General features: G+C 39.7%; 1 protein-coding gene and 1 long non-coding RNA gene across 5 annotated transcripts in view; one reads left to right on the forward strand and one right to left on the reverse strand.

The window, feature by feature from the left end:
- JAKMIP2 (janus kinase and microtubule interacting protein 2) overlaps positions 1 to 25446 on the reverse strand; it is a 187675-nt gene that overhangs the window by 77645 nt on the left and 84584 nt on the right. For 3 of the 4 annotated variants that reach the window (XM_011978988.1, XM_011978981.1, XM_011978972.1), the window contains exon 2: positions 5547 to 5823. The exons of the other annotated variant lie outside the window; for it this stretch is intronic. In XM_011978988.1, coding sequence (XP_011834378.1) covers positions 5547 to 5675 — 129 coding nt within the window. In that variant the 5' untranslated portion in view covers positions 5676 to 5823. The remainder of the gene's footprint in view (positions 1 to 5546; positions 5824 to 25446) is intronic. 4 annotated transcript variants of the gene reach the window in all.
- Positions 467 to 19716, forward strand: LOC105538926. Its single transcript, XR_001005983.1, has 6 exons — positions 467 to 500; positions 884 to 977; positions 16116 to 16138; positions 16246 to 16276; positions 16404 to 16537; positions 19544 to 19716. It is a non-coding gene; the product is annotated as an uncharacterized LOC105538926 (long non-coding RNA).

The following is a 25446-nucleotide window of genomic DNA, read 5'->3' on the forward strand; positions in this document are numbered from 1 at the left end:
TTCTGAAGAAAAGTCAAACAATGTGATTGAAATTTTGGGGTAAGAAAGCCAATAAAAACTTTCTGAAAATTATTTGCAGTGCAGATGGTACCTCTAAGGATATAGATTTAAATATCGTAATATAATTCTTAAAATGAATATACAAAATGATGAACCATTCCTGAGTAACAATGAAATTATAAAGATGATAATACTTTGAAATGAAGAAAATTATTTAGTAGAAGAAAGAAACCAATTTTGACACATGGATATGTTTTACGGAGAAAAATTTCAGCTCAACCATATAATAGTTAGCATTTATTGAGGGTTTAATGTGAGTTAGGCACCTTTCTAAATAGGCTTTACACACATCAGTACATTTAACCTCCTGGGCAGCTCTGTGATGTAGGAAGTCTTTGTTTCATCACAATTGGTGATGAGAAAGTGAGAAACAGTCTTTACATAAGAATAATGTAAAGAAGACTCACTAAAATACATTGCGGGCCAGGAGCTGGCTCCAGGTCAGATCCTACACCTCCGTTTGCTCTGAAGCCTTGGACACCTTGTGTCCGTACCTGAAACCTTGCTTCACCTCTGTCAGCCTCAATTTTCTCATCTGTAAACTGGGGTTGTCGATATCATTCTCATATGGCTATTGTGATGATTGACATAGGCAATGGATCAAAAGCCCTGTGGAAAAGCTGGGACACATAAGAGATTAATAACTATTAATACATGGTGGATATTACAATATTAATTTTAATAAATATTGTGTATATAGTAATATTATATTATACACTATTATAGTAATACCAGCAACATAAATATAAAAGTCTCCATATCATCTTGATAAGACTAACATTACTATATTACATTATTAAGATGGTAACTGTTTTTCCAACAGAAAGAGATGTTCAAAGATAAAACTGAGTTTCTTCAGGATGTATTGTGTTCTCTGGCATTGGCAGCATCTAATCTTGATGTGGAAGACACTTGGGGTGCATGTGGGCCTAAAGAGTGATAAAGAGTGGTGCAGCATGGGGCAGGGTGAAGGGGAGAGCGCTCGGTAGGGCTCTGAATGATAGGCTTCCAAATCCCTTCTATCCTAGAGGTTCTATGAGAAAAAAAAGGTCATCAGGAAAGTTTAATCCTACCAAGGAAAGGTTACACTATGACAGAGAAAAAAGAATGTATGACTATCTTACATAGATCTCATGTTGTATTTTTCTATTCTGTCCTACTTCTGGTCTAGCCTTTGCAAAATGCCAATGTAAATTCTGCCAAGAGAAAGATAGTGATGATTTGAGCTTTAAAAGTGATCTTAGAAATCTAGGATTAAAAATTGGACAGCTCAGTCAAAGGTAAGGAAAAGGTTGAGAGGTTATCAAGGCAAGCTAAGCTAACATACACTTTGGCCTGGATTATCTGCATTGCATGTTCCTGGAGGAACACAGTAAACTGGCAGCGATTGTCAGGGGCACAAAGTAACTCTCAGAGAGGAGATGTGAAGGAGTCGCTCTAGGAAGGTTGCTTACAAGGGAAATCCTATACAACCTTATACAATTCAGTGCAAAGGATTCTATCTTTACAATTTCTTGTTTTCAGCTGCTTTTGCTTCCTGAAAACAGAACTAAAGGAGTAGACAGGAAAATATACCCCATCCCAAATTTGGTACCTGTGTCTGGAGGCTGTGGGGACAGTCACTCGAGGATAGAGAATGTTGGCTGATTTTCTGAGAATGCCCTAGAGGCAATAGAGGGCAATGGAATCAGAGAGTGAGCATTACCTTGACCCCCACCATCTTACAGAAGACAGGAATTCCCATCGCGGCTCCTCCACTAGCTGTGTCTCTGGGAGCAAATGAGTTAAACAGTTTGAACCTCATTTTCTTCAATGAGTTAAACAGTTTGAACCTCATTTTCTTCCTCAGTGAAGGCAGAATAGTAATTGCACCCTGTCTTTATCACGGGCCTGCTCTGATGGTTGTGAGGCTTGGTGTGAAAATGCTTTGCAGTCTGAAGGGCTGTGCCAATGGGACAGCTCCTGTCTGGAGCTGATTCTTCTCAACCTTGCAACCCAGACCTGTTGCCCTGCTGCCTCTGCCCTGAGAACCCTATTCCCTGCTCCTGTCCATTCATTCCCTCTGTCACTGTGCCTATGCTGTTCACGCAACCATAGTTTATCTCTGAGGGAGAGTTACAGAGTCCGGGGGCAGCCCCTGGCATGTTCATACACACTAACCATTGGATCACGCACTCATAGTATCCACAGAAGAGACAAACAGGGCAAATACCGCAACTTAGTGGCTCAGGGTGCTGCTCCAAGAAGCAGACAAACATGGTTGGAAATCCTTTCTCTACCCAAGTCTCGAGTTCTCACCTAAGTGAGTACTATAACAGTACTTATGCCACAGGGTTTGGGGGAAAGCTGTTAAAAAAAAAAATCATGTAAATTCATTCAACAAGTAATTTTGAGCACCTCCTATAGGCCAGGAAGTTTCCTCATCTGTAAAGTAGGGATAAAAATGCCCACCTCAGCAGGTGGAAATGAGGATGAAATGAGATAATGGCATGAAAGCACTTAACACGCTTGACACAAACTAATTGCTCAAAAATGAACACTCACACATACACCCTTGTAAGGTAGATACTATTATTGTCCCATTTGACAAATGAAGAACACAGAGGGGTTTTATAACCTTCTCCAGGCCAGTCAGGTGCTAGTGAAGCAGCTGGGACTCTGGCAGGATGAAATGCGCTTATCAGCCCATGACAGATAGTAAACATTCAGTACGTTGTAGCTGTTTATATTATCAGCCCAAAGGTCTTAAGATTCGGCTCTATACACCATGGCTGTTCTGTAAATGTCAGTGGGATTATTTGTCTTGCTGGATAAATGAATACTGCCCCGTTGCCCCAAAGGTTTCCACTTTTTAACTTATCCATTCCCTAGTAGCTGAACTGTCATTTTGTCATCAGAGCCTCAGAGCCAACCTGAGAGTATAAATTCACATCTAGGCATTGTTCATATTCTCTCTCTTAAAACCTGGCCCTTTTGAAAACACAATCACATTTATTTATAATAAAAGTGCTTTATGACTTGTTTGCCCTCTACATTCCCTTTGCTCTCTGGGGAAGGATGCTGACAGGCAATGAGACTTTGCTTTAGCTCCTGGGCTGGGACCGTAATTAACTGCCAAGGAAAAGTAGCCAGCCAGGGGCAGCCAGCAGAGAAAAGGACAAGGCTGTGTGCGCTCATTTAAGAGGCTGGCTGCCAGTCAATTGTCAGAGGAAGGGGAGATTATGCTTGGCCTGAGGGCTTAGACAACAGTGCCAGGCCCAAGATACACAGGCAGCCTGGTTCAAACTTGAGAGTTACCCATTTTAAAAGGCTTGAATATGTGGTGTATTGGCAGTGTTGAAGTCCTCAGAGTCTCTGTTTCTGGGAATCTCATCAGTTCGTTCTCTGGAAAGCAGCAGCAGTTTAGGGTTCCCGGTCACGAGATTGACAAGCTTCTTCCTAGGAATGTAGATTGTCATCCTGTCGTAACTACAATTAAAGGAGTCTGCCTCCCTTGAAGTGTGATGTTGCTGCAGGGAGAGTTAGGGCCAATGAAATGTTTACAGATTGTCAGACCTGGATAGAATCTTACAGCGGAGTGTTTGTCAACACGAAGCCTGGAAGTCGTCTGCATCTGTAGTGCATCGGAATTGCCTGGGCTGCTTTACCGAATACAAGTCCTGGTTTTCACCTGACTACTTTATCAGAATTCTTGGATTGTGGGCTCAGGAATCTTAATATTTAATCAGGTCCCCCAGGTTATACCATTGTGCAGTGATGCTTGACAAGCCCAGATATGGAGAAGCAGATTCAGTCATCTGAATTACAGATAGAGACACTGAGACATTTAAATTCATCTCCAAGGAGAGATAAAGACAAATAATGCCCCACATCTTCTGACTCTCAAACAAATGCTATTCTAAAATGACATCATGTTCCCTTTGGCTTCATGGAAACTAAAAAAATTCCTTCACAGATTTTACATTACATTACTCTATCTAAGGTCAAGGTTTAGCTTAGGCAGGGGGCAAGAGGCTTTGGCAGATCCAAAGGACACTTATTATTGTTAAAATGAGGAGAAATAGATTTGGGGAGAAATAACAAATTAAAATTTAATAATGATGTCAAGGAAGAAGAGGTAGATAAAAATTGAATACATATATTTGTTGGCTTGTGACTACTGCTTGTTGATCAAGAATGTTTTCTTACTCTGTAATTATCTAAATAAGGCAACTTTACGCAGTCATTGTGGTCTCTGGTTTGCAGGGAGCAAAAACATCTTATGAACGCTGGAGATCTCAAAATGCTTTCCTAGACATGACCCTAGCTGATATTCACACCACCTTGGTGTGTTTGCTTGTCCATTTAGGCGATGGGATTGAGCGAAGTAAAGAGACTTCTAAGTCTAGTTAGCAACTGACTTAAATCTAGAGAATAGCAAAAAGAACACCAATGCTGTAATTTTTTGCAAGTTTATTATGTGTCAGGCAGCTCTCTGAGCACTTGACATAAATTTTTTTTGTTCGATCCTCATAAACACATTACATACGTGTCTAATTCATACCTCAATATAGCTGTGATGTGATGAAGAAACTGAGGTCTAAGAAATGCATCATCTTTAAATTATTCCTCTATTCATTCAACAAATACATATTGAGATTTTAAGTTCTCGAGATTATTTAGGCTCTAGGGACACTAAGTAAACTGAATTCCTGCTTTTGTAGAGATTGAGGAGTGACTGCACTAAGCAAGTAAAAAGCAAATGTATAAACTGCTATGAAATAAGCCAAGAATAGGCTATGGGGAGTACCTGAGGATGGGGAAGTGTTCTGTGTTAGAGACTGTGGTCAGACACTTGATGGTTGAGCGGACATCTGAAGGAGGTGAGTGAAGGAGCATGGAGCTGTCCAGGAAGAACAAGTGCAAAGGCCCTAAATGTGATTGGGGTCTCTCTCTTGATCCAGCAAAAATAGGAAACAGAGTGATCAAGAGAGAGAGAAGTGGGAGATGAGTCAAAGAGGGGGCCGGAGCGCATATCCTGTAGTGGTAGAGAAAGTTCTTTGACTCTAAGAGAGATAGGAAGCCAGTGGAAGGTATTGGGCAGTGGAGTAACATGATGTGGTACATTTCAGAAGGACTGCTTTGAATGCTCTGGGAGGTATAACCTTTGGAGGGCAAGAGTGGAACTTGCCCAGGGTCATGCAACTATTAAGTGCTTGGCGGTGGTAGGGGGACACTGTCTGAATTTTCATATCTGGCTTCCTGAACCAGGCTTCCAGAGGAGGCTGAGATCTGTCAAGTGAGCATGCTATTCTCACTTTCTGTGTGTCCTGTGCTCAGTTCCCTCATGCCACATGCAATAACCTCTCCATGTGTACAGGGGATGTTGCCCTCTCTGGCAAAGGGCAGGAGTCCACTGGGGTGGGCCAGCAGGCAGAGCTGTGCTCCCTGCATGTGGACAGTCAGAGCTGCTCTTAAGGCCACGGCCTCAGGTAGCCCTCGCTCACCTTGGACTTCTCTTGATGCAGCTCTATCTGAATGTCTGTAAGCTTGGTCCTGAGGTCTTCATTGGCAGCTTGAAGGGCAACAATGAGTGCCTCGGGCTTCTCGCCCTTATTTCGCCCTTTTTTGGACATTGTTCCTTTCTAAATGGAGTCTGTTGGTTTTTAATTTCTTTCAAGCAGGTGCTGCCATGTTACTGTCTCTTATCCTGGAGTACGATGTCTCAGCATCTACTGTGTGGTGCTCCTTGGTAAGGTCTCCTCAACCGCTGCCCTGGAAGCCCTGAGAAGAGGCAGAGATAGTAGTTATTGTTTTGGCAAAGACCTGGTCTAAGTGCCAGTCAGTCTACTCTCAGCCTGAGTTACCTGTAAGAGCCTCCTCCTGAGGCTCTCCTATCCTCAGTATCTCCTGTTCAGTTGTACATGAATTTAGAGTGATATTTTTCAAATAGCTAATCTAATTATGTCAATATCTTGCTTAAAATTCTTCACCTGTAAGCATATCTCTTTCATGTCTTGGAGCGTTCTTTTTACCTGAAACTGCTTCCTCTCCTATCCTTATCTCCTCCATGTCACTCACTCATACTCCAACCATAAGGAACGTGGTCGTTAAAGGAAGTCACCTATGTGTTGACCAGAAAAGGCAGAGAGACCCAACTTTAAGCAAACCCAATGTATAGAGACAGGATTACATGTAATAGCTGAACTGTGAGAAGTGGAGAATAACTATAAATGAATCACTGGATTAACTGAGTCACTCATATATTCATTCATTCATTCAATCAGTCAATATTGTTAGAGCTCCTTCCATATGCTGTGCTAGGTACAGAATGTTGAAATAGAAAAATAAGTCAGAGTTCCAATGGGAAAAAATTTATCTATTTATCTATCTGTCTATCTATCAATCAATCACCTATCTATCTATTTACATCACTATCCATAATCTGATAAATGTTTTTTTAAAAACTAGGCATGAATAGTTTCAGAAGTATAGTAACCTCTCTTTCCATCTGGGTTGAATAAGAAAGGCTCACTGAAGAAGACACCAATGGCTTGGAACTTGAGGATGGGGTAAGATGATAACAGATGGAGAAACAGGTGAAGCATCCTGGGCAAAGAAAAAAGCAGGTGCTGAGACACAACAGAGAGAAATCACAGTGACTATTTGTGGGAAGAAATAGGGACTGATTAATTACACCCCCAAATGTGGTTGATGGGCACTAATATTGGAAAGGTTTCCTGGAAAGGATAGATGGCGGGGAGGCCTAGAATTTCAAGCTTAGAATGTTGGGAGCTTTTTTTTTCACTAAGCAATGGGGAAGCTGTTGAAGTTCTTGGCAGGTGTGTGCCCTAACAGAGCAGTACTTTGGTGTGGTTATTCTAGTGGCAGAATGGAGAGAGAATGAATGCAAGAAGACCAGATAGAAAGCAACTGAATTTGTCCAGGTAAAGAATGATGAAAGCCTAATCAGAATTGTGGCAAGAGGAGAGAAAAGGGGTAGGGGTAGGTGGATGTGTCTTGATTAACAAATTCTTGAATACTTCATAGGAATAAGGGGCCCAGAAGAATAGGAACACTAAATCATTAAAGTCAATGGGAAAAACATGACAAGATCCTAGAGAAAGCTTCCCGTGCAACCTTTCAGAAAATTGGGCACTGTGTGTGTTGAGGAGCTTCAGTCCAGAGCTGAGGGGAACTCCTGCTGACCACCCATATGCTCCAGCAGCTGCTACTCTCTTAAGACCCTTGTATCTAGCACTGACAAGCATGCTGGGACCCTGGGCTTTGTGCCATCTGCTCATGAGCACTGAAGCTGTGCTCTTTGAAGTACGTCCCTAGGGGAAGGGGACAGGGAGAGGTTAGGAGATAGGAAGGATGAGACTGTCTGCAGCAGTCATGGAACTGTCCACCACATTCCATCCTGTGCTAGATGCTGGAGTTGTTCTTCATGCTTCCTTTGCAAATCTGGCCAAATTATTAAAGTGCAGGGCTGCGAGGTCTCTGAGAGGCCATCTTTTTTTTTTTTCTGGTTTTAGTCTTGAATGAATTCAGCAAGCACATACTGAACATTTGTGTGACAAGCACCAATAGGCATAAGGATAAATAAGATAGTACTTACGCTCAAGTAGGTAGTGAGTGAGTAAATTCACGTGTGTGTGTGTGTGTGTGTATATATATATAAAATAGGTTTCTCTCTGTATGTATTTGATTTCTAAATGTTGTTGTTGTTCTGGCCTTTTCCAGATGACCTCCACTGGCCTCCTATATAGTTATGACCCACAGTTCTATATCGATAGCCCCGACCATTATGCAAACACCAGACTTGTATATACATACAACACTTTACTTATCAAATCCACTTGAATATCTGATTGGCATCTCAAACCCAGCATAACTAATACAGATGTCTTTATTACATTAGTACCCCCAAACCTTATTCTCCTCAGGTTTCCCTAGATCATTAAATGGCAAAATCACATGTCCAGTTGTCCTAGATACAAACTTAGAAATTATATTTTCTTCTATTTTATTCCTTGTGTCTTTTATTCAGTTCACTAAGAAGTTCTGCTTGCTTTGTCTATAAAATATGACCCTCTTTGGCCAATTTCCCTCAAACCTCTAAAGTGCTGCTGGAATACAGAGAAAAAAAGGAGCTTGGGAATAGCATTATAGTCCCTTCATTGTTGTCTTCTTGAATGAAGAACAGGCTTTTCCAAATGCAGATATGAAATGGTAGAGGAAAGAACTTGAGCAAAAACCTGAAGCCACAAATTTGCCTGGTATATTCAGAAAAGGTTGTGAAATGGAAGAAGAGAGACTGAGGTGAGATTTCAAAGGTTGTTGCAAGATAAGCTAGGGAGTTTGGAGTGGATTTTACAGGCATGAGGAAACATGGCAGCATTTGAACATACATGTAATAATAATAAGAGCTGCTGGTGACTGCTCACAATGAGTCCATCATTGGGCTAAGGGCTTAACATACTGTTCTTACTTAATTCTCACAAAATTTAGGGAAAAATGATGAACTGAAAGATTAGGTAACTTGCCTAATTGACCAAGTTGATTGGTGGTGATGCTCAGATTCAAATCTAAGCAATCTGAGACTGGGAACCAAGCTCTTATTCTCCGGACTGGACTGCCTTGTATTTGCATTTTAGGAAGGTAACTGTCAGTAGTATGGAAGATGGTGGAAGAAAGTCAGTTAGGCTGCTTTAATGGTCCATGTGAGAGGTAATACAACCCTCAAGAGATAAAAAGAGAGTGGCAACTTTGACACATGGAGTCATTGACGGAATTATGCCCAATTTTTAAACATTACTACTGGTTTGAACCTTCTTCTCTCCCATGGTAAATAACGACTATGAGTTCTACAGAATTGCTTGTAGCAAAAATGTGCAAAGGGACAGACATAATAGATACATTTTACATCTTTATTTATAATTCTCCTTAAAAATGTAATATTATGTGCCGGACTTTATGTATTTTTAGCCTGGGAAGTATTGTGAACTTAGTTCCACAAAGGGTGAGGAAAAGGAAAAGGTGAAAAAAAATAGATGCACATTCAGAAGAGAAAAAAGCATCACAGGAAGTTATTGATAGCATCAGCCTATGGGTGCCTTAAGGTGAGCAACTTCATAACCACAGTCCTATACACCCCTCTGGTGGAGGAGAACTTTCCAAACCCTTCTCCAGTTGTAATGGGTGCCTAGCAATCTCATGATTCTCATAGTCTAGTTCTACTGCATCTCTTTTGTTTCCTTGTGCTGCTTTTTTTTTCTTTTCACAGCTTCTTTGCGATATGTCACATACTGTAACATTCACACTTTTAAAATGTACAGTTCAGTGGTTTTTAGTATATTCACAAGGTTGCATAAACAGCATCACAATCAATTTTAGAGCATTTTCATCATCCCCAAAAGAAACTCTATACCTATTAGCCGTCATTCCACCCAGCTCTCTCAGCCCTAGGCAACCACTAAGTCCATTTAGTGTTTTGTCTCTATTTAGTTTTGTCTCTATGGATTTGTCTATTCTGGACATTTTGTATAAGTGTAATCATATGACATGTTTTTTTTTGTGTGTGTGTGACATCTTTAGCATAATGTTTTCCAGGTTCATCCATGTTGTAGCATGGATTGATACTTCATTTCTATTGCTGAATAATATTCTGTTGTAGGGATCAACTGCATCTCATGTATTCATTCATTGCCTGATGGATACTCTTGCTGCCTTTGTGTAAGTGGCTTAAGGCCAGGCTTCTACAGAAGCTGCCAGCCATGACAAGGGACATCACTCTTGAAGGAGTGCAAAAAAGAGACTGCCTGAAGGTATCACTGCACACAGGTGGAACGTTTCTGGACACCCCAAGGTCTTTGCCACTGATGATGTCTGACCCACCAGATTATCAGGAGGAAGGATAGGAGCCTTGTTCCACTAAGGGTCAATCTCTGTGGGAGCTTTGCAACTTAAAAAACTTGAGGGAACTTTAAGTGAGCCTTACGTTTCTAGCTCCTAGTTGCATGGTCAGGCAGCAGTATCCCCAGGCAACACTGTGAGGCATCAAATATTTGAATTTTAGCTTACTCTTCAGGGCTTCCACTATCCCTAATCAGGCACCTCCTACAGCCCCTGAGGCTGAGTTTCTCTGTAATGGTTTCTGTCTCTGATAAAGATATTAAAGAAGTTAGAGACAGCCTCTTAGAAAGTTTTGCATTTTGAAGATCATTGCTTAAAAGCACACCTTTATGGAGGAATGGATTATTAGTGAAAGAATTACAGGCATCATTCATTCATTTAACAGACATTTACTGAGAAGGTAATATAGTGTAGTATTTTAGAGGAGGGTTTCCTGAATCTTTGGTCTGGTTACATCAAAATCTACTTGAGAGCTCTAGTGATAAGAAGCTCCACTTCTGGAGGTTCTGATGTAGTAATTGGCACATGATTCTGATACACAGGCATCTTTGAGAACTTTTGATTAAAAGTATGGGCTACGGAGTCAGACACACCTGTTTAACTCCCACCTCTGCCTTTAGTAGCTGTATGATCTTAAATCACTTAATTCTCTAGGTCTCAATATTCTTCATCTTTCAAATGGGGTTTGGAGGGATGGAGATATGTAGTATCTATGACATTGGATTGCTTGGCAATTAAATGAAGGGATGTAAGTGATGCTCTTGCACAGCTCATGACACAAGAACTAACCACTTATTGAGTGCTTTCTATCTCTACTGTTAGCCACAGTGGAGGAAATAAAATACCCTGTAAGCTCTGTCTTCAAGATGCGTAAATTGAATAAGAATGACAGGGGATGTGTAAAATTATTGATAACTCAAGTTCTGCACTTACAGAGACCTTATATATTAAAAGAGCCCTTTATTTAGGAACTGGCAGAAAACTCTTGAGGGAGAGAACCCACTGAGAGAAAAGGAGTGACATCAGCAGAGGAAAATGCAGCCTCTGTCCCTCCTCACCAAGGTTTCTCCTGGCAGACTACTTCTGGAGACCAGGAGTGGGATGCCCCATCTGAAATCATCTTGAATCATCTACTCCCAACAAAGTCCTTTCACATCTTTTAGTGTTTAGGCAGCTTCCAGATCCAATCTTGATAAACAAGTTTTCAGGTCTAAAAATTCCCATTCAGCATTCTTCTCTTTTAATTGACAAAAGTATGTATTTATGGTGTACAACATGATGTTTTGAAATATGTATAATTGTGGAATGTCTAAATCAAGCAAATTATCATATGCATTAACTCACATACTTATTTTTTTTTGTGGTGAGAACCCTTAAAATCTACTTTCCTAGCAACTTTTAAGTATACAACACATTGTTATTAACTACACTCACCATGTTATACAACAGATCTCCATCCAGAATTACTCCTCCTAACTCACTGAAATTTTGTATCTTTTGACCAATGTCTCTCTATTCTTCCCTTCCCACCTGCTCCCCACCTTTTTTTTGCTCATTTGTTTGAGATGGAGTCTTGCTCTGTTGCCCAGGCTGGAGTGCAGTGGTGCGAACTTGGCTCACTGCAACCTGTGCCTCCCAGATTCAAGCGGTTCTTCTGCCTCAGCCTCCTGAGTAGCTGGGATTACAGGCATGCACCACCACTCTCGGCTAATTTTTGTATTTTTAGTAAAGATTCACCACATTGGTCAGGCTGGTCTTGAACTCCTGACCTCGTGAACCACCCCCCTACAGCCTCCCAAAGTGCTGGGATTACAGGTGTGAGGCACCGCACCTGGCTACCCACCGGCCCCCTTAATCACCATTCCACTCTCTGCTACTCTATGAGTATGACCATTTCAGATTTTCCATATAAATGAAATCATACACTATTAGTCTTTCTGTACTTGGCTTATTTTACTTAATATAATGTCCTCTGGGGCTATCCATGTCACAAAAGCTGAATAGTACTTTATACTACCTTCTCTTCATCCATTTATTTGGTGATGGATACTGAGGTTGATTTCATATCTTGGTTATTGTGAATAATAGCATTATTCTTTTTTAACGACAAATACTGCAGTTTTAAAATCAAGAAATTGAAAACATCAAATCAATTTATAAGTATTTACAAATGATGATTCTAAGAGTGTAACTGAGTTGTAACTCAGAGGAGAAATTCTTGAGGGGATGGATACCCCATTCTCCATGATGTACTTATTTCACATTACATGTCTCATGTACTTCATTTATATGTATACCTACTATGTACCCATAAAAACTGAAAATTAAAAAACAACTTTTCAGAAGAAAAAAAATAATGAATTCATGCTATCGATCTTAGGTTATAATCCTGGTTGTATACTCTGTCCCGGAAAGTAAAAATATCCTAGAAATACTGTTTTGATGTCCAACTATATTTTATTTATTTATTTATTTATTTATCATGGAATGTCACTCTGTCACTCAGGCTGGAGTGCAGTGGCACAATCTTGGCTCACCGCAACCTCTGCCTCCCAGGTTCAATTCTCGTGCTTCAGCCTCCCGAGTAGCTGGGATCACAAGCGTGCACCACCATGCCCGGCTAATTTTTGTATTTTCAGTAGAGATGGGGTTTCTCCATGCTGTCCAGGCTGGTTTTGAACTCCTGGGCTCAAGAGATCTGCCCACCTTGGCCTCCCAAAGTGCTGGAATTACAGGCGTGAGCCACCATGCCCAGCCTCCAACTACATTTTCTACTGACTCTCACATCATAAAATACCACACAATTCTTTGTCAGAAATGTAGCCACATGTGGTCAAGAAAATATGGCCACTATTTACTGAGCACTCTTCTTGACTTTTGGTAGATGTTAAAAAGTGCGTCATTCCTACCCTTAGGTGACTTCCAACCTAAAGAGGAGACAAACACCTGCAAAAAGAAAACTAATTCTACAAAGCAGGGAATAGTAAATACTATGAATGTAGCTCAGAGTGGAGTGATAAAGCATGAAGACTTCATAAAAAGGATGGCACTGAGCTGAGCCTGAATGATATTACCTACTTTAATGGAGCTCCTACTCTGTGCCAGGCAATGGCATTAACTCATTGAACTATTCCAATTAAACTTTGCAGACATTTACTTTTATTATTTTTTAGATAGGGAAATTGAGGCTCAAAGAGGTTAACTGTAAAAAATTACACAGTTAAGAAATAGCAGAGCTGCAACTCAAATGCACATGCCAGTCTCCAAAGCGGCTTAGATATAACATTTTCCTAAAGAGAGGGCAGGATTCAGCTCTGGTTGCCGGTAGGCTACAGAGGTGGCAAAGGTGTCAGCTGGGGTTACAAAATAGAATGGTGATTAGTAACAGTTAAGAGTTTGGCATTTGAAATCAAAAACTGGCTTTGAATAAAATTTCCTAGCTGTATATTCTTGAGAAGTTGCTTAAACTCTCTAAGCTTCTATTTCCTCACCGTAAAATAGGAAAAGTGCTGTATTTACCTCATTGAGTTGTTTCAAGGAATAAATGAGTTAAAGTATGTAAAACAACTAGCAAGTTATTATTATCATTGTTATATTTTCTTTTTATGACCGAATTATCCACTAAACATCATCTTAAATTGAGAGGGAATAGGAAACTGATTTATCACCTCTTTGTGTTAAAAGGACAGGGCAGAGAAAGCAGAGATCCCTGAAGAGACTAAAGAAATTCATGCTTCTGCTTCTGCGGAAATGGGGCCTACATTGACAGGGTCAGTATTCCCAGGGGTCTTGGCTTTGTAGCTGGTTCTGCCCCAAGCTATAAGCTGAATAAAGTCATTATTAATCTCAAGGTTTCCAATATGGCTGTTGCCACTGCATTGTGATGTGAAAGCAACTGTTACATAAAATAGCTAACGTTCACATGTATGAAGCTAAATGCTTCAACCCTTTTCTATAATTAATATTTGGATATATCAATTCTAACAAAGCCTTCTTAGTTGCTCTAAGCCTCCCTTCTTTTCCAAAGATGATGTTTTTCAATGAGATGCTATTAGTGCTTAAAATGAATGAAGTAAACTTGCATACTTTATTCCTGGTCACCTGCAGTGACATCCTGTTACTTTTTAAACCCTTCTCCATGCAGGAAAAATGTCACACTGCGTATTCATAAATTTGACACAAAAATTTAATATAAAGGAGAGAGGGCTGCTGTTTACGCCAGTCCAACCTTGAAGTTCTACCTTCTCATAATAAAGGGAATGTGGTGGCATGGCTATAGGGTCAAAAAGTTTTAATCCATTACATGTCAGTTAGAGAAAAATGAATGTGAAATATCCACATTCAGCACAGTAGCAATTTTGCATCTTTTGGATTGCAAATTTCCAGATTTGTATGTCTTTTTGTTTGTCTTCTCTCTCCTAGCGTATGAAATCGCTCTCTTTATCACATCATCATAATAGTTGTTGTTACAAATTATTTAAAGTCAATACACTTTTTCACATGAAAAGAATGCTATATAAATATAACCAAAAAGTTATTACTCATGATAAATAATTTGGATCTCAGGTTTAAAACTTCACATTTGAAATATGTTTCATAAAGTACAGAGAGAAAGCACTCAGCACACATACAAGAGACATCCAACCTCTTTCAGGGGAACTGTCAGGAAGGCTTGGTAGAAGTAATGTCTAAGTTGAGATCCAAAGCAAGTAGTATTCATCCAGAACTGATCTACTAAGCAAACCTTTGACTTTGCTCATGGAATTCTTTGTTTGATTTCCCTTTTCCTCCCTCAACTCCCTGGTGAACTCCATCCTACTCATCTTTTAAGGGCCAGATCAAATGTCATGTCATATCACTTTTCTTCATACCTCTTCACCATACCCTGGGTGGAATAAATTATTCCTTCACCTGGGTTTTCATTTACACTTTGAAGATATTTCTTACAGCATTCATCACTGATCCTTCAATTTATTAACTCACTAAAATACAGATATTCATGAAGTGCCTGGTGGAGGACATGTGAGTGCTAAGCAAGAGAGACAGCATATTTGCCCACCCTAGAGGAGGAATCAGCAATTTAATATAGTGTGATAATCACCCAGAGGACAAGAGATGGGCATCACAGGAATCACGGTGAGTCAGGAAAGATTCCTTAGGAAAAGTGACATACTGGCCAGGTGTCGTGGCTCACACCCGTAATCCCAGCACTTTGGGAGGCCGAGGCAGGTGGATCACTTGAGTCCAGGAGTTCTAGACCAGCCTGGGCAACATGGAGAAATCTCATGTCTACAAAAAATACAAAACATTAGCCAGGCACGGTGGCAAATGCCTGTAGTCCCAGCTACTTGGGAGGCTGAGGTGAGAAGATCACTTGAACCTGGGAGGTCAAGGTTGCAGTGAGCTGACATCATGCCACTGCACTCCAGCCTCGGTGACAGAATGAACCTCTGTCTAAAGAAAAAAAAAAAGAAAGAAAAAGAAAAAGTGACATATAGAAGTGAGATCTGTAAAATAAGAAGGAAGGAACCAGCAAGCAGAAGGTTAGGGTGGGAAAGAAGAATATTCTAGGCAGAAGGAATGTTGAGCATGAAGGTCTAGAGGTAAAAGAGAGTAAGAATGATGTTCTGGAGAGAAATACTGGCAAGAGATTTGTGAGTGAATAGAAAAATGGCAAGAGGCGAGCTTGGAGAGGTAAGCAGTGGCAGATGGTAGAGGGTAGTCTAAACTATGTCAAAGATACGGACTTCATCCACAAATCAATGTGTAGTCACTGAGGGATTTCACATAGGGGAGTGACTTGATGACATGTTGGTTTTAATAATAGTCCTGTGGCAGTAGAAGGTAGAGCGAACTAAGAAGGTGAACACAGGTATACAAAGAACAGTTAGGAGAATGTGGCCACAATCCAGTATATATACAGAACGATAACTATTCAATAGTTATTATTTAGGTGACTAAGTCCCAGTTAAGAGTAAAACTGTGTGTTATTCATCTTTGTGCTCATTGTACCTGTCAACAATGACTATCATGAAGTTCAGTCTAATTAACATTGATCCAGATCCAAGGAAAACACGAGATTGAATGATATGTTTTGTAATTTCTACAGAGACCATTTGTAATAAGTTTTATTATGGGAAATTTCTTTTATTTTGCAGGAGCCCTTCAACGGCTATTTCAGGCAAAAGTTAAAGCTTGATGTAACACTGGAACAAACAATAAAATTAAATGTATTATTCTTTAAGCCATGTGCTGACATTTCTTAATCCTTGCCCCTATCCATCATAGTCTCAAGCTTAATTTCACTCCTCAGCACTGGGTAAGTCATCTTGCATTGGTACTCTTTTGTCTGGATTTAGAAGGCTTTTGCTAGGATGAATTTAACAAAGTAAGTCTTTAAGTGTCATATAGTCTTATTTTATTGTCCTTTTTCTCTGAATTCAAAGTATTTTACAGCTGTTGCAGAGTAAGAAGTGTCAACTTCATTGGACACGAGGGAGAAATCTCAAACAGAGCGGGAAGCAATTATGTATTCAAGGTCAGGCAGAGCAAGAAGCATGCATCAGAGCTCCCACCTAAAGCAGGCAATTGCTGTATATGTGCACAGTTACTAAAAACAATCTGGCGACCAGGTGTGATGGCTCATGCCTGTAATCCCAGCACTTTGGGAGGCCAAGGCAGGCAGATCACTGGAGGTCAGATCACTTTGAGACCAACCTGGCCAATATGGTGAAACACCATCTCTACTAAAAATACAAAACTTTGTTGGGCATGGTGGCACATGCCTGTAATCTCAGCTACTCGGAAGGTTGAGGCACGAGAATCACTTGAACCCGGGAGGTGGAGGCTGCAGTGAGCCCAGATCATACCACTGCACCCCAGCCTGGGAAACAGAGCAAGACTCTGTCTTAAAAACAAAACAAAACCAAAATAACAACAACAACAAACCCTAGCATGTAAAGTTAAAGAAAATGCCCAAATTATTGGAGGGAGTGGCTTTCATAGAACATATTTATAACTGACGGCAAGATTTTCTATTTTAGGCATAAGTGAAACATATATAACCTATTCTGTTGTTTCCTTGGTGACTGTTTTTAAGAGCCTTGAATTTTTAAAAAAAGCTATCATAAAGCCACCTTTTCAAGGTGTCAGACATGAGCAGAAATGTCTATATATAGGTGAATAATGTGTGCCTGCTACTTAAAACAGGCAGAACAATTTCAATATAAAGACGTATACTGATTAATATTACTTAAGTAAAAGTACATGAAGGTTGGATAAAATAGCTTTTGGATATATTATATACTTCTATTATAAAGAATTGCATTTAATTTTTCATACTTTACATAACAGAAAGTGGCTATTAGTATTTTCCCTATGTTATACTATGGTATACATAATACAGCAATAAATTACAGAGCAATACAGATCTGTTGTTAACATTGAGGATTCTTTTTTGAGTTTTGTCCCAGGGGTCAGTGCTCACCTACATTTTCTGTTCAGTTGATGGGATCTTCAAAGCAAGACTGTTAGGTTGACAAATGAAAGGTAATCAACCTATCCACATAGGCCAAATTCCATAGGAAAATCACTTCAGGAATCAGACCATCAACTATCTTTTAGACCATAATTATATGCAAGGCATTGTGGTACAGTTGAAGATAATACGATATGTACTACCAAAAAAGCCTGCATATTCTAAGTGCCAAAGAACTCTCTCGCTCTCTCTCTCTCTCACACACACACACACACACACACACACACACAGAGAGAGAGAACAAGAAGAATTGTATCATGAGGCCAAGACTATATCTGGCTCCCTGTTAAATCTCAGTGTCTAATATAGTATTGGGCACAGGTAAATTCTGAAAAAACACTTCTGAATAAATAGATGACTTCACCAAAACAGAAGATTTTGTGGTTAAGGCTGGGAAATGAAGGGTGAGTAGGAGGGATTGAGGAAAGTTAAAAAGGTAGGACAAGTGGAGATAAATGTGAGGAATAAAGTGTAGATCACTATGTTTGGTATGGAAAGTTTAATCTGAGAAACCAATAGATGTGCAGTTAGAAAGATAAACTGAAGGCAAACTATGTATGTCTTGCCTGCCTAGGTAGTGAATTTGCATTTGGTTTAATAATAACTGGGAATGTGATAAATATTTTTAAGAGAGGAGGCATGCTCTATTTTTTCTAAGAAGGACTAATCTTGAAGTTATATGCAGAGCAGAATGAAAGAGAAAGAAATTAAGGCCATAGGTCCTGATAGAAATCTATTGCAAATGTTCAGAGATAAAAAGTGAAGCTTGGATTATGATGGAAGAGTAGAAGAGTTTTTCTCTTTCCTAAGCTAAAGGAACTTATTCATCTCACCATTATCATTTTCTTCATCATTCAACATTTTCTGTTTAGAGAGCACTTGGTGTGTGCTGACCACTGTACAGTGCAGCAATTTATGTGCATCCTGCCATTTCATACTTAAGATTATGAGATACATGGAGTTATTACTTCCCATTTATAGATGGGATACTTGAGGTCATAGGAGGTCAATCCCTTACGCAAAGTCACAGTGCTAGCAAAATGACATAATTAGGATGTGTTTGAGCCTGAAGCTTCTTAGTGCTTCTCTCAAGCTAGTATGTAAGGTAGAAAAAGTCTATATAGTGTGGTCATTACAGGGCAATAGTCAAAGAGAGAAGGAAAGGTTGAAGATGATACCCAACTCTTGGTAAGGGACATTGGAAAAATGCAGGGTAACATCAGTGAACTCAGTAAGATCAATGGAGTCATCCATGTGCTTCAAAATAACAAAGGTAATATTTTCAGGGGGCTTAATATAAGCTAGGCACTATAGTAAATGATCCATATTAACTATTATATTAAGGAAAAAGAAGAAATACAGATTATGCAAAACTGTAGGTGGTAAATAGCAAAGGCAGTACATAATAACATGGCTAGCCTTACTCTGGAGCCTGTAAGCCCAACTGTACCAGAAACACTGTACTAGAAATACTTCAGTTTGCTTTTAGAGAAATCACATTTGAGGGAAAGCAGTACCATCTTCTTACTATTTATTGATTTACCTACTTTAAAAAGTTTATTCCACACCTTATTTGAAAGCAATTTCTAAGCACTTTACAGAAATAAACTTCAACATAATGTGATGTAAGGCATTTAAAGTAGATAGCATATATGTTTATATATATAAAGATAGGTGTTCAAATAGCAGTAGTTGTTTTTTGAATGGCAGATGATCAGAGATCTTAATTTAAAATAATTGAGGCTTTTCTTTTCCTTAGGATTTCTATAATTGTTGTATAGCTTCTGTAATCAGAATAAAATAATGTTTCTGGCAATGGCGCACGGTGGCGGGTATGGTGGGAAGCAACACAGAAGAATTCAGTGAGGAAAGTGGAGCAAAGGGAAAATAAGGGTAGACAAGCAGCCGAAGCTAGGAGTGAGACTGGAAAACAATGGCCTTGCTTTCGACATAACATCATGAAAAGCTGGAATTAATACAAACGTAGGGACCTCGTTCCTAATCTGAAATGCTTTAGGCTTTCAAGTGCCTCTCCTCTTCATTAAACAGAGAACCAGCCATTAGTCACAGCGAGTCACAGCACAATTGTCCACTCTGCAAAACCTGACTTAATTGGAATCAACAAGGCCAGAACAAACTTCTGAATGTGTGCCAGCCTCTTTTCATGAAGGGACTGTGCAGTCAATTAAATTGGAGCTTGAATAAATCATTTTTTTTTGGAAATCAATGGGGGGGCACTGTTTTCCCTCAAATCTACCATTCTCAGGGAAGCCAGCCTCTCTCACGCATATCTTACCTAACTCAAGGGTACAAATCACTCAAGGAAATAAATTGGATACCCTGTAATATTCACTTTTTCCCCTTCAATGTCTCTATCACGTATGTTCTGTAGAAGCAGGGATTTCCCTGGTCCTGCTCACCACTGTATCCGCAGCACTTAGCACAGTGCCTCATATTAGGAACTCTAAAATGTTTGCTGAAGGCGTACCTGAATGGAGCCAAAATGAAATTATCATTGGCAAGTGTAAAGAACTCCTTAAAACCACAAAATTTTTTTTTAAATTCAGGCTTCTTTTAAAATTATTATTATTATTATTATACTTTAAGTTCTAGGGTACATGTGCACAACGTGCAGGTTTGTTACATATGTATACTTGTGCCATGTTGGTGTGCTGCACCCATCAACTCGTCAGCACCCATCAACTCATCATTTACATCAGGTATAACTCCCAGTGCAATCCCTCCCCCCTCCCCCCTCCCCATGATAGGCCCCGGTGTGTGATGTTCCCCTTCCCGAGTCCAAGTGATCTCATTGTTCAGTTCCCACCTATGAGTGAGAACACGGTGTTTGGTTTTCTGTTCTTGTGATAGTTTGCTAAGAATGATGGTTTCCAGCTGCATCCATGTCCCTACAAAGGACACAAACTCATCCCTTTTTATAGCTGCATAGTATTCCATGGTGTATATGTGCCACATTTTCTTAATCCAGTCTGTCACTGATAAAACCACAAAATTTTAATATTGTTTTTCCAAAGCATAGACCACTACAGCATGACATGTCACTTATCATTGAGTTAACCAAATGTTGTTCTATCGACGTTATACTCTGTAGTATATTAATTGTATTTATATACTTAAAAATTGAGCAATATATTTCCAAATGTAAGAAATGTATATTTGAGAAACACATTTTCCTCCCAGCATTTTCTTTATTACCTGGCACAGGAAACTAGGAATTATAATTTCTCATTTTAAGTTATGTCTATAGACACCTTGTTAGGAAAAAACAAATCTCTCCAGGGCTCATAATTTTTTCTTACATATCTTAAAATCTCAGAAGATTCTGGGAGCCATTGTTTTCTTTTTGTATAGTAAGCAATCTTTGATATTCCAAAGCCCTGGAGTCCCGGCCTATAACATTCTAGATCATCATAGCATTTGTAAAGATAATTACTATTCTTCATCCACTTACTCACCTCCTACCGTGACAGATGAATACTGCCACTACTGCTAATCATCATCATAATTATCATTATTGACCATTTACTACTGCTGGTCACTGTGCAAATCTATTTACATGTATTATCTTTTAAATGCTCTGAGGTGTTAAAAATCATCTTCCAGCCCTGAATACATGATTTATGAATCCTCTCTACAACTCTTCCCCACTGGGAGAGACTAACATGCAAATAACGAACTGCAGGCCTGAAGTTGTAATGAGTGCTGCAACAGAGAAGCAAACCAGGCACTACTGGTGCTTAGAGGAGGAGCTCCAACTCCCTGGGAAGGACAGAGAGTGTGTCTAACAGAAGGGATGGCTAAGCTGAGTCTTGAAAGATGAGAGAGGATTTGCCCTGTGGTCCTGGCAATAAAGAAGAATTGAGTAAATATTATGTAAGAAAATTTAGTAAGAATTATGGATGTATCAAGACTATTGATTAGCTCGGAGTTAGAGGTAAGATGCAGAAAGAGGAGAGAATTTGGAAAGTGCTCATTTCTCTATCTGATGTAAAACTGGTATTAAACTGGTCTATTCTTGTATCTCACATGACAGGTAAAACATTTAATTTGGGAGAAGTCTGTTCTATTTTCTGAACTGTAGAATGGAAAGAAGCTATTTAATAATAACTCTATTGCAATCTTTCTACATGCCAAGCACAGTATTTACCACTGTACATGTAATAACTGATTAAAACAAATTCATGAGGTAGATATCATTTTTCAGTTACGCAAAAGAGAAAATTAAAACTTTTAAATTTGCCCAATGTCATGCAGCTTGTACGCCTAGGAGACATTAATTGACTCAATTAATGTTTTTTGAGAGCCTGTGATGTGTCTGACAAAATTTAAAATCAGTTCAGCCTGATTCCAAAACATTTGTTTTAACCTCTGCATGGTCCTTGTCTTTCCCTTAGGACCAGAAACACAACACTCTTTTTCATACCTATTATTGCCTTTAGAACTCTCAGATGGCTTACAAACAAGACATATTCTCTAGAAGACAAAGTGTAAGGCCATTAAACACATTTGCTGTCCAGAGCATTATTAAGATTTAACACAAGGCTATGTATCATTCATTGTCATAATGTTCTGAGCACTGATTGAATTAATCGCTTAGGGCTCTTCACTTAGAAATCCCATTTCTTAGGGTGGTTATAAACTAGCAGTTAATATTTTTCCTATGTGAAATAGGGTTCAGACAAGGGAGTGCTTTAATCCTGCAAAATCGTATGCACAACACAACTATTACATCGTAAAATGATCACATGAGATAGATAATTAAATAAGAGGGGATTTCGTGCCTAAATCTAGTGTTGTGGTTGAAAAGTTTCTTATGATGTTGCACTGGTTGCTTCATAGAGTCTGATTAAATGCAACTAATAATAAATAATAATCATTAATATTTCCCTTTTAATCATTCACATAACAAAGACTTAGTGAAGATAAATGATTGACCTTCTGCTCAGTGTTGGTAAGCAATGGAGACAGGATTTAACCTAAGCTGTTAGACTCTAGGACCCGTTCTCTTAACCATATCACTATAGTCCCACCCTTAAAGGATGGCAGTGATAGATATATGGAATAAAGCAGGTAAAGTGTTTAGCATGATATGTGTCAAATAAGTGCTCTGTTCTAAAATCAGCTTCTTCAACAAATATGTATTGAACGCTGCATAGCTGCCAAGCACTGTGCTTGGTATGGAAGATACAGCAGTGACTAAATAAAACAGACATACATTGTTGGCTCAGGGAGCTACTATGTTAGTTGGAGACTCACACAATAAGCATGCTAAGTAAATACACTGTGCTAGATTATGATAATGTGCTATGGGAAATAATAATACCAAACAGAGGTCAACAGGAAGGATCCAGGTGGGGTTGTGATTTTAGATCCGAGAAAGCCTAAGTAGCTGCTATTTGATTAAAGGCTGCTGCCTGGGGGGAAAGCGTGCCAGGGTAGTGAGGAAGTAGTACAAGCGCTCCACAGTGAGCAGAGTCGTCCAAGTTCCAGGAACTTCAGGGAGCCAGGGAGGCTGGAGGAATGAGTGAGCTAGGACAGCAGCCAACTAGAGGGCAGACATTAATGGGAGGGCGTTGTGTGCAGACCATGCTGCGCTTTTTAGGCCATTTTGCATTGATTTAAGCTTTTACTCAGAGTGGGTAGGAAGCCACAGGAGGAGTTGAGAGAGGCAGTGCCCTGATCTGACTTAGCTTTTAACATTTTGCTCTGACTGCTCTAGTAAAAGGAGAAGACTGAGCATAAGGGTGGAATTAAGTGGACTGGTTTGGAAAACTGCAAAAATCCAGCTTGGAGATGGTAGCAGCTTAGACCAGAGTGGAAGCAAGGGAGGTGGTGATAGGACTAGACACAAGCTGATGGTAATCCTTTTTAGGTGGATGTTTCATCAGAATCATGGGATCAGTAAGTTGAGCTGAGATGCAGAGCCACATTGATCTGATGAAGTACTAAACAGTACATGTTACTGTTTGTTCCTAAAATGTATAAAGCTCCCACTCTAAGCAGGGCACTGTGCCAGGCACTGCAGCTAGAACACTCTGAGGGTGTCCATGCCCTCAGAGAGCTGTCCTATTAAGAGGATAATAGTTACACCATAACTTTATGTGGCTGCAGAATATGGCTATAGCACATTTGTTCAATGAATATTCACTGCATACACAGTTTTAGGGGCTAGAGATAGAGCTGAGGATAGAATAAACAAACATCCTTGCTTTCCTGGAGTTTATACTCTAGCAGAATGAAAATAAAAAATCAGCAAGATAGCTATGTAAGTTATATAGTATGTTAAAAGATAATAATGAGAGACTTCATGACGATCTTGACCACACCTGTGCAACACTGTCATAGTGAAAAATTAGAAACAATGCACTGTCCATGTACAGGGGAACAGCTTGGGCTGGACGCAGTGGCTCACATCTGTAATCCCAGCACTTTTGGAGATTGAGGCGAGGGGATCACTTGAGACCAGAAGTTTGAGACCAGCCTAGGCAACATTATGAAACTCTGTTTCCACAAACAAACAAATATTGTTAGGCATGGTATTTCTGAGGCCGAGGTGGGAGGATCATTTGAGCCCAGAAGGTTGAGGGTGCAGTGAGTTATTATGGCACCACTGCACTCCAGCCTGGGTGACAGAGTGAAACCTTGTCCCTAAAAAAAACTTAAAAAACTAAAATAAAAAAAGGGACCAGCATAATAAAATGGTATGTCCAGTCTTTAAATTACCATGCAAGAGTTTAAAAACACATAGGAAGATGTACATGAACCAACGAGGCTAGTTGTATCTCAAAACATTTCAAGAGCAAGATGACAAATGAAGTCCAAAGTATAATGTCATTCATGTAAAAAACTAAAGAGATTATATATATATATATGCACATATGCACACATATCTATATGGACCTATATTTACATATATGCATAAAAACCCTTTGAAAAGATATATGAGGTAACAGGGTCCATCTCATTGAAGGATCAAAAAATCTTCCTGGATGCCTCACATGGTTCATTGCAAACCCTCTGGGGAATGTGTCTCAGGTTAGTGTGCAGCTCATTCTCCAGCGCTTTGTGGCCGTTGCGTGATGCACACTGTGTGGCCCTCAGCAGGATAAACCTAACTTTGACCATAACTCTGACAAATTATGTACCTGAATCTGTTTCTGGAAATGCTGAGACCTTTTGGGTACACAGGATGGGTCCTGGGTGAAAATGGGATTTCTCCTCTCTCCCGTCTCCACCACCTTCCTGGGGGTAGGTGCCTGAAGCTCTACTCTGGTCTCCTTCTCCTCATGGGTTATCATCTTACCCACTCATTCAGCCTTCTACAGATTGGTTAATGTGATGAACTACTCCAGTCAAAGTGCTAGCTGCTAGGGAGATTGGTATTTTAAAACTCTCTCATCCCCTAAATACATGAGTTTTATTTTAAAAGTGGGATAGGAGATACAAGCATTGCATAAGATTGTATATGAGAAAACACTGTTACCCATAAACCACTGTAAACATATTCCATTATTAAAATGATTAATATTTGCTCTCCCACTCTCTCTATTGTGTACAGATGAAATGTTATTGTTACTATTAACCTTCTCACCTCCTCCACGGTACACAGACTGGGGAATGCTATTAATAGTTTCCCCGCATACCCCACCCAGCTCCTTCTGTTACTGTGAAGTAATCTGGATGAACTATGCCAGGCGTAAAAGGCCAAGGATTTTTCATCTTCCCTATTCCAAGCAGCATTCTTTCCTCTTATTGTTGAAATTTACAAAATACTTGAATACTATGCAGACGCTATAATCACCTCACCTTTTATATGAAAAAACTGGGGCTCAGAATCGTGCACTTACCCAAGGCTGCACAAAGCTATGATTTAACACAAGCCTTCTCCCAAACCTTGTGTTCACGTAGCACAACCCAAGCTTTGGCCCTGA

Source organism: Mandrillus leucophaeus, unplaced genomic scaffold, assembly GCF_000951045.1.
Source record: "Mandrillus leucophaeus isolate KB7577 unplaced genomic scaffold, Mleu.le_1.0 Scaffold1036, whole genome shotgun sequence".
Lineage (NCBI taxonomy): Eukaryota > Metazoa > Chordata > Mammalia > Primates > Cercopithecidae > Mandrillus > Mandrillus leucophaeus.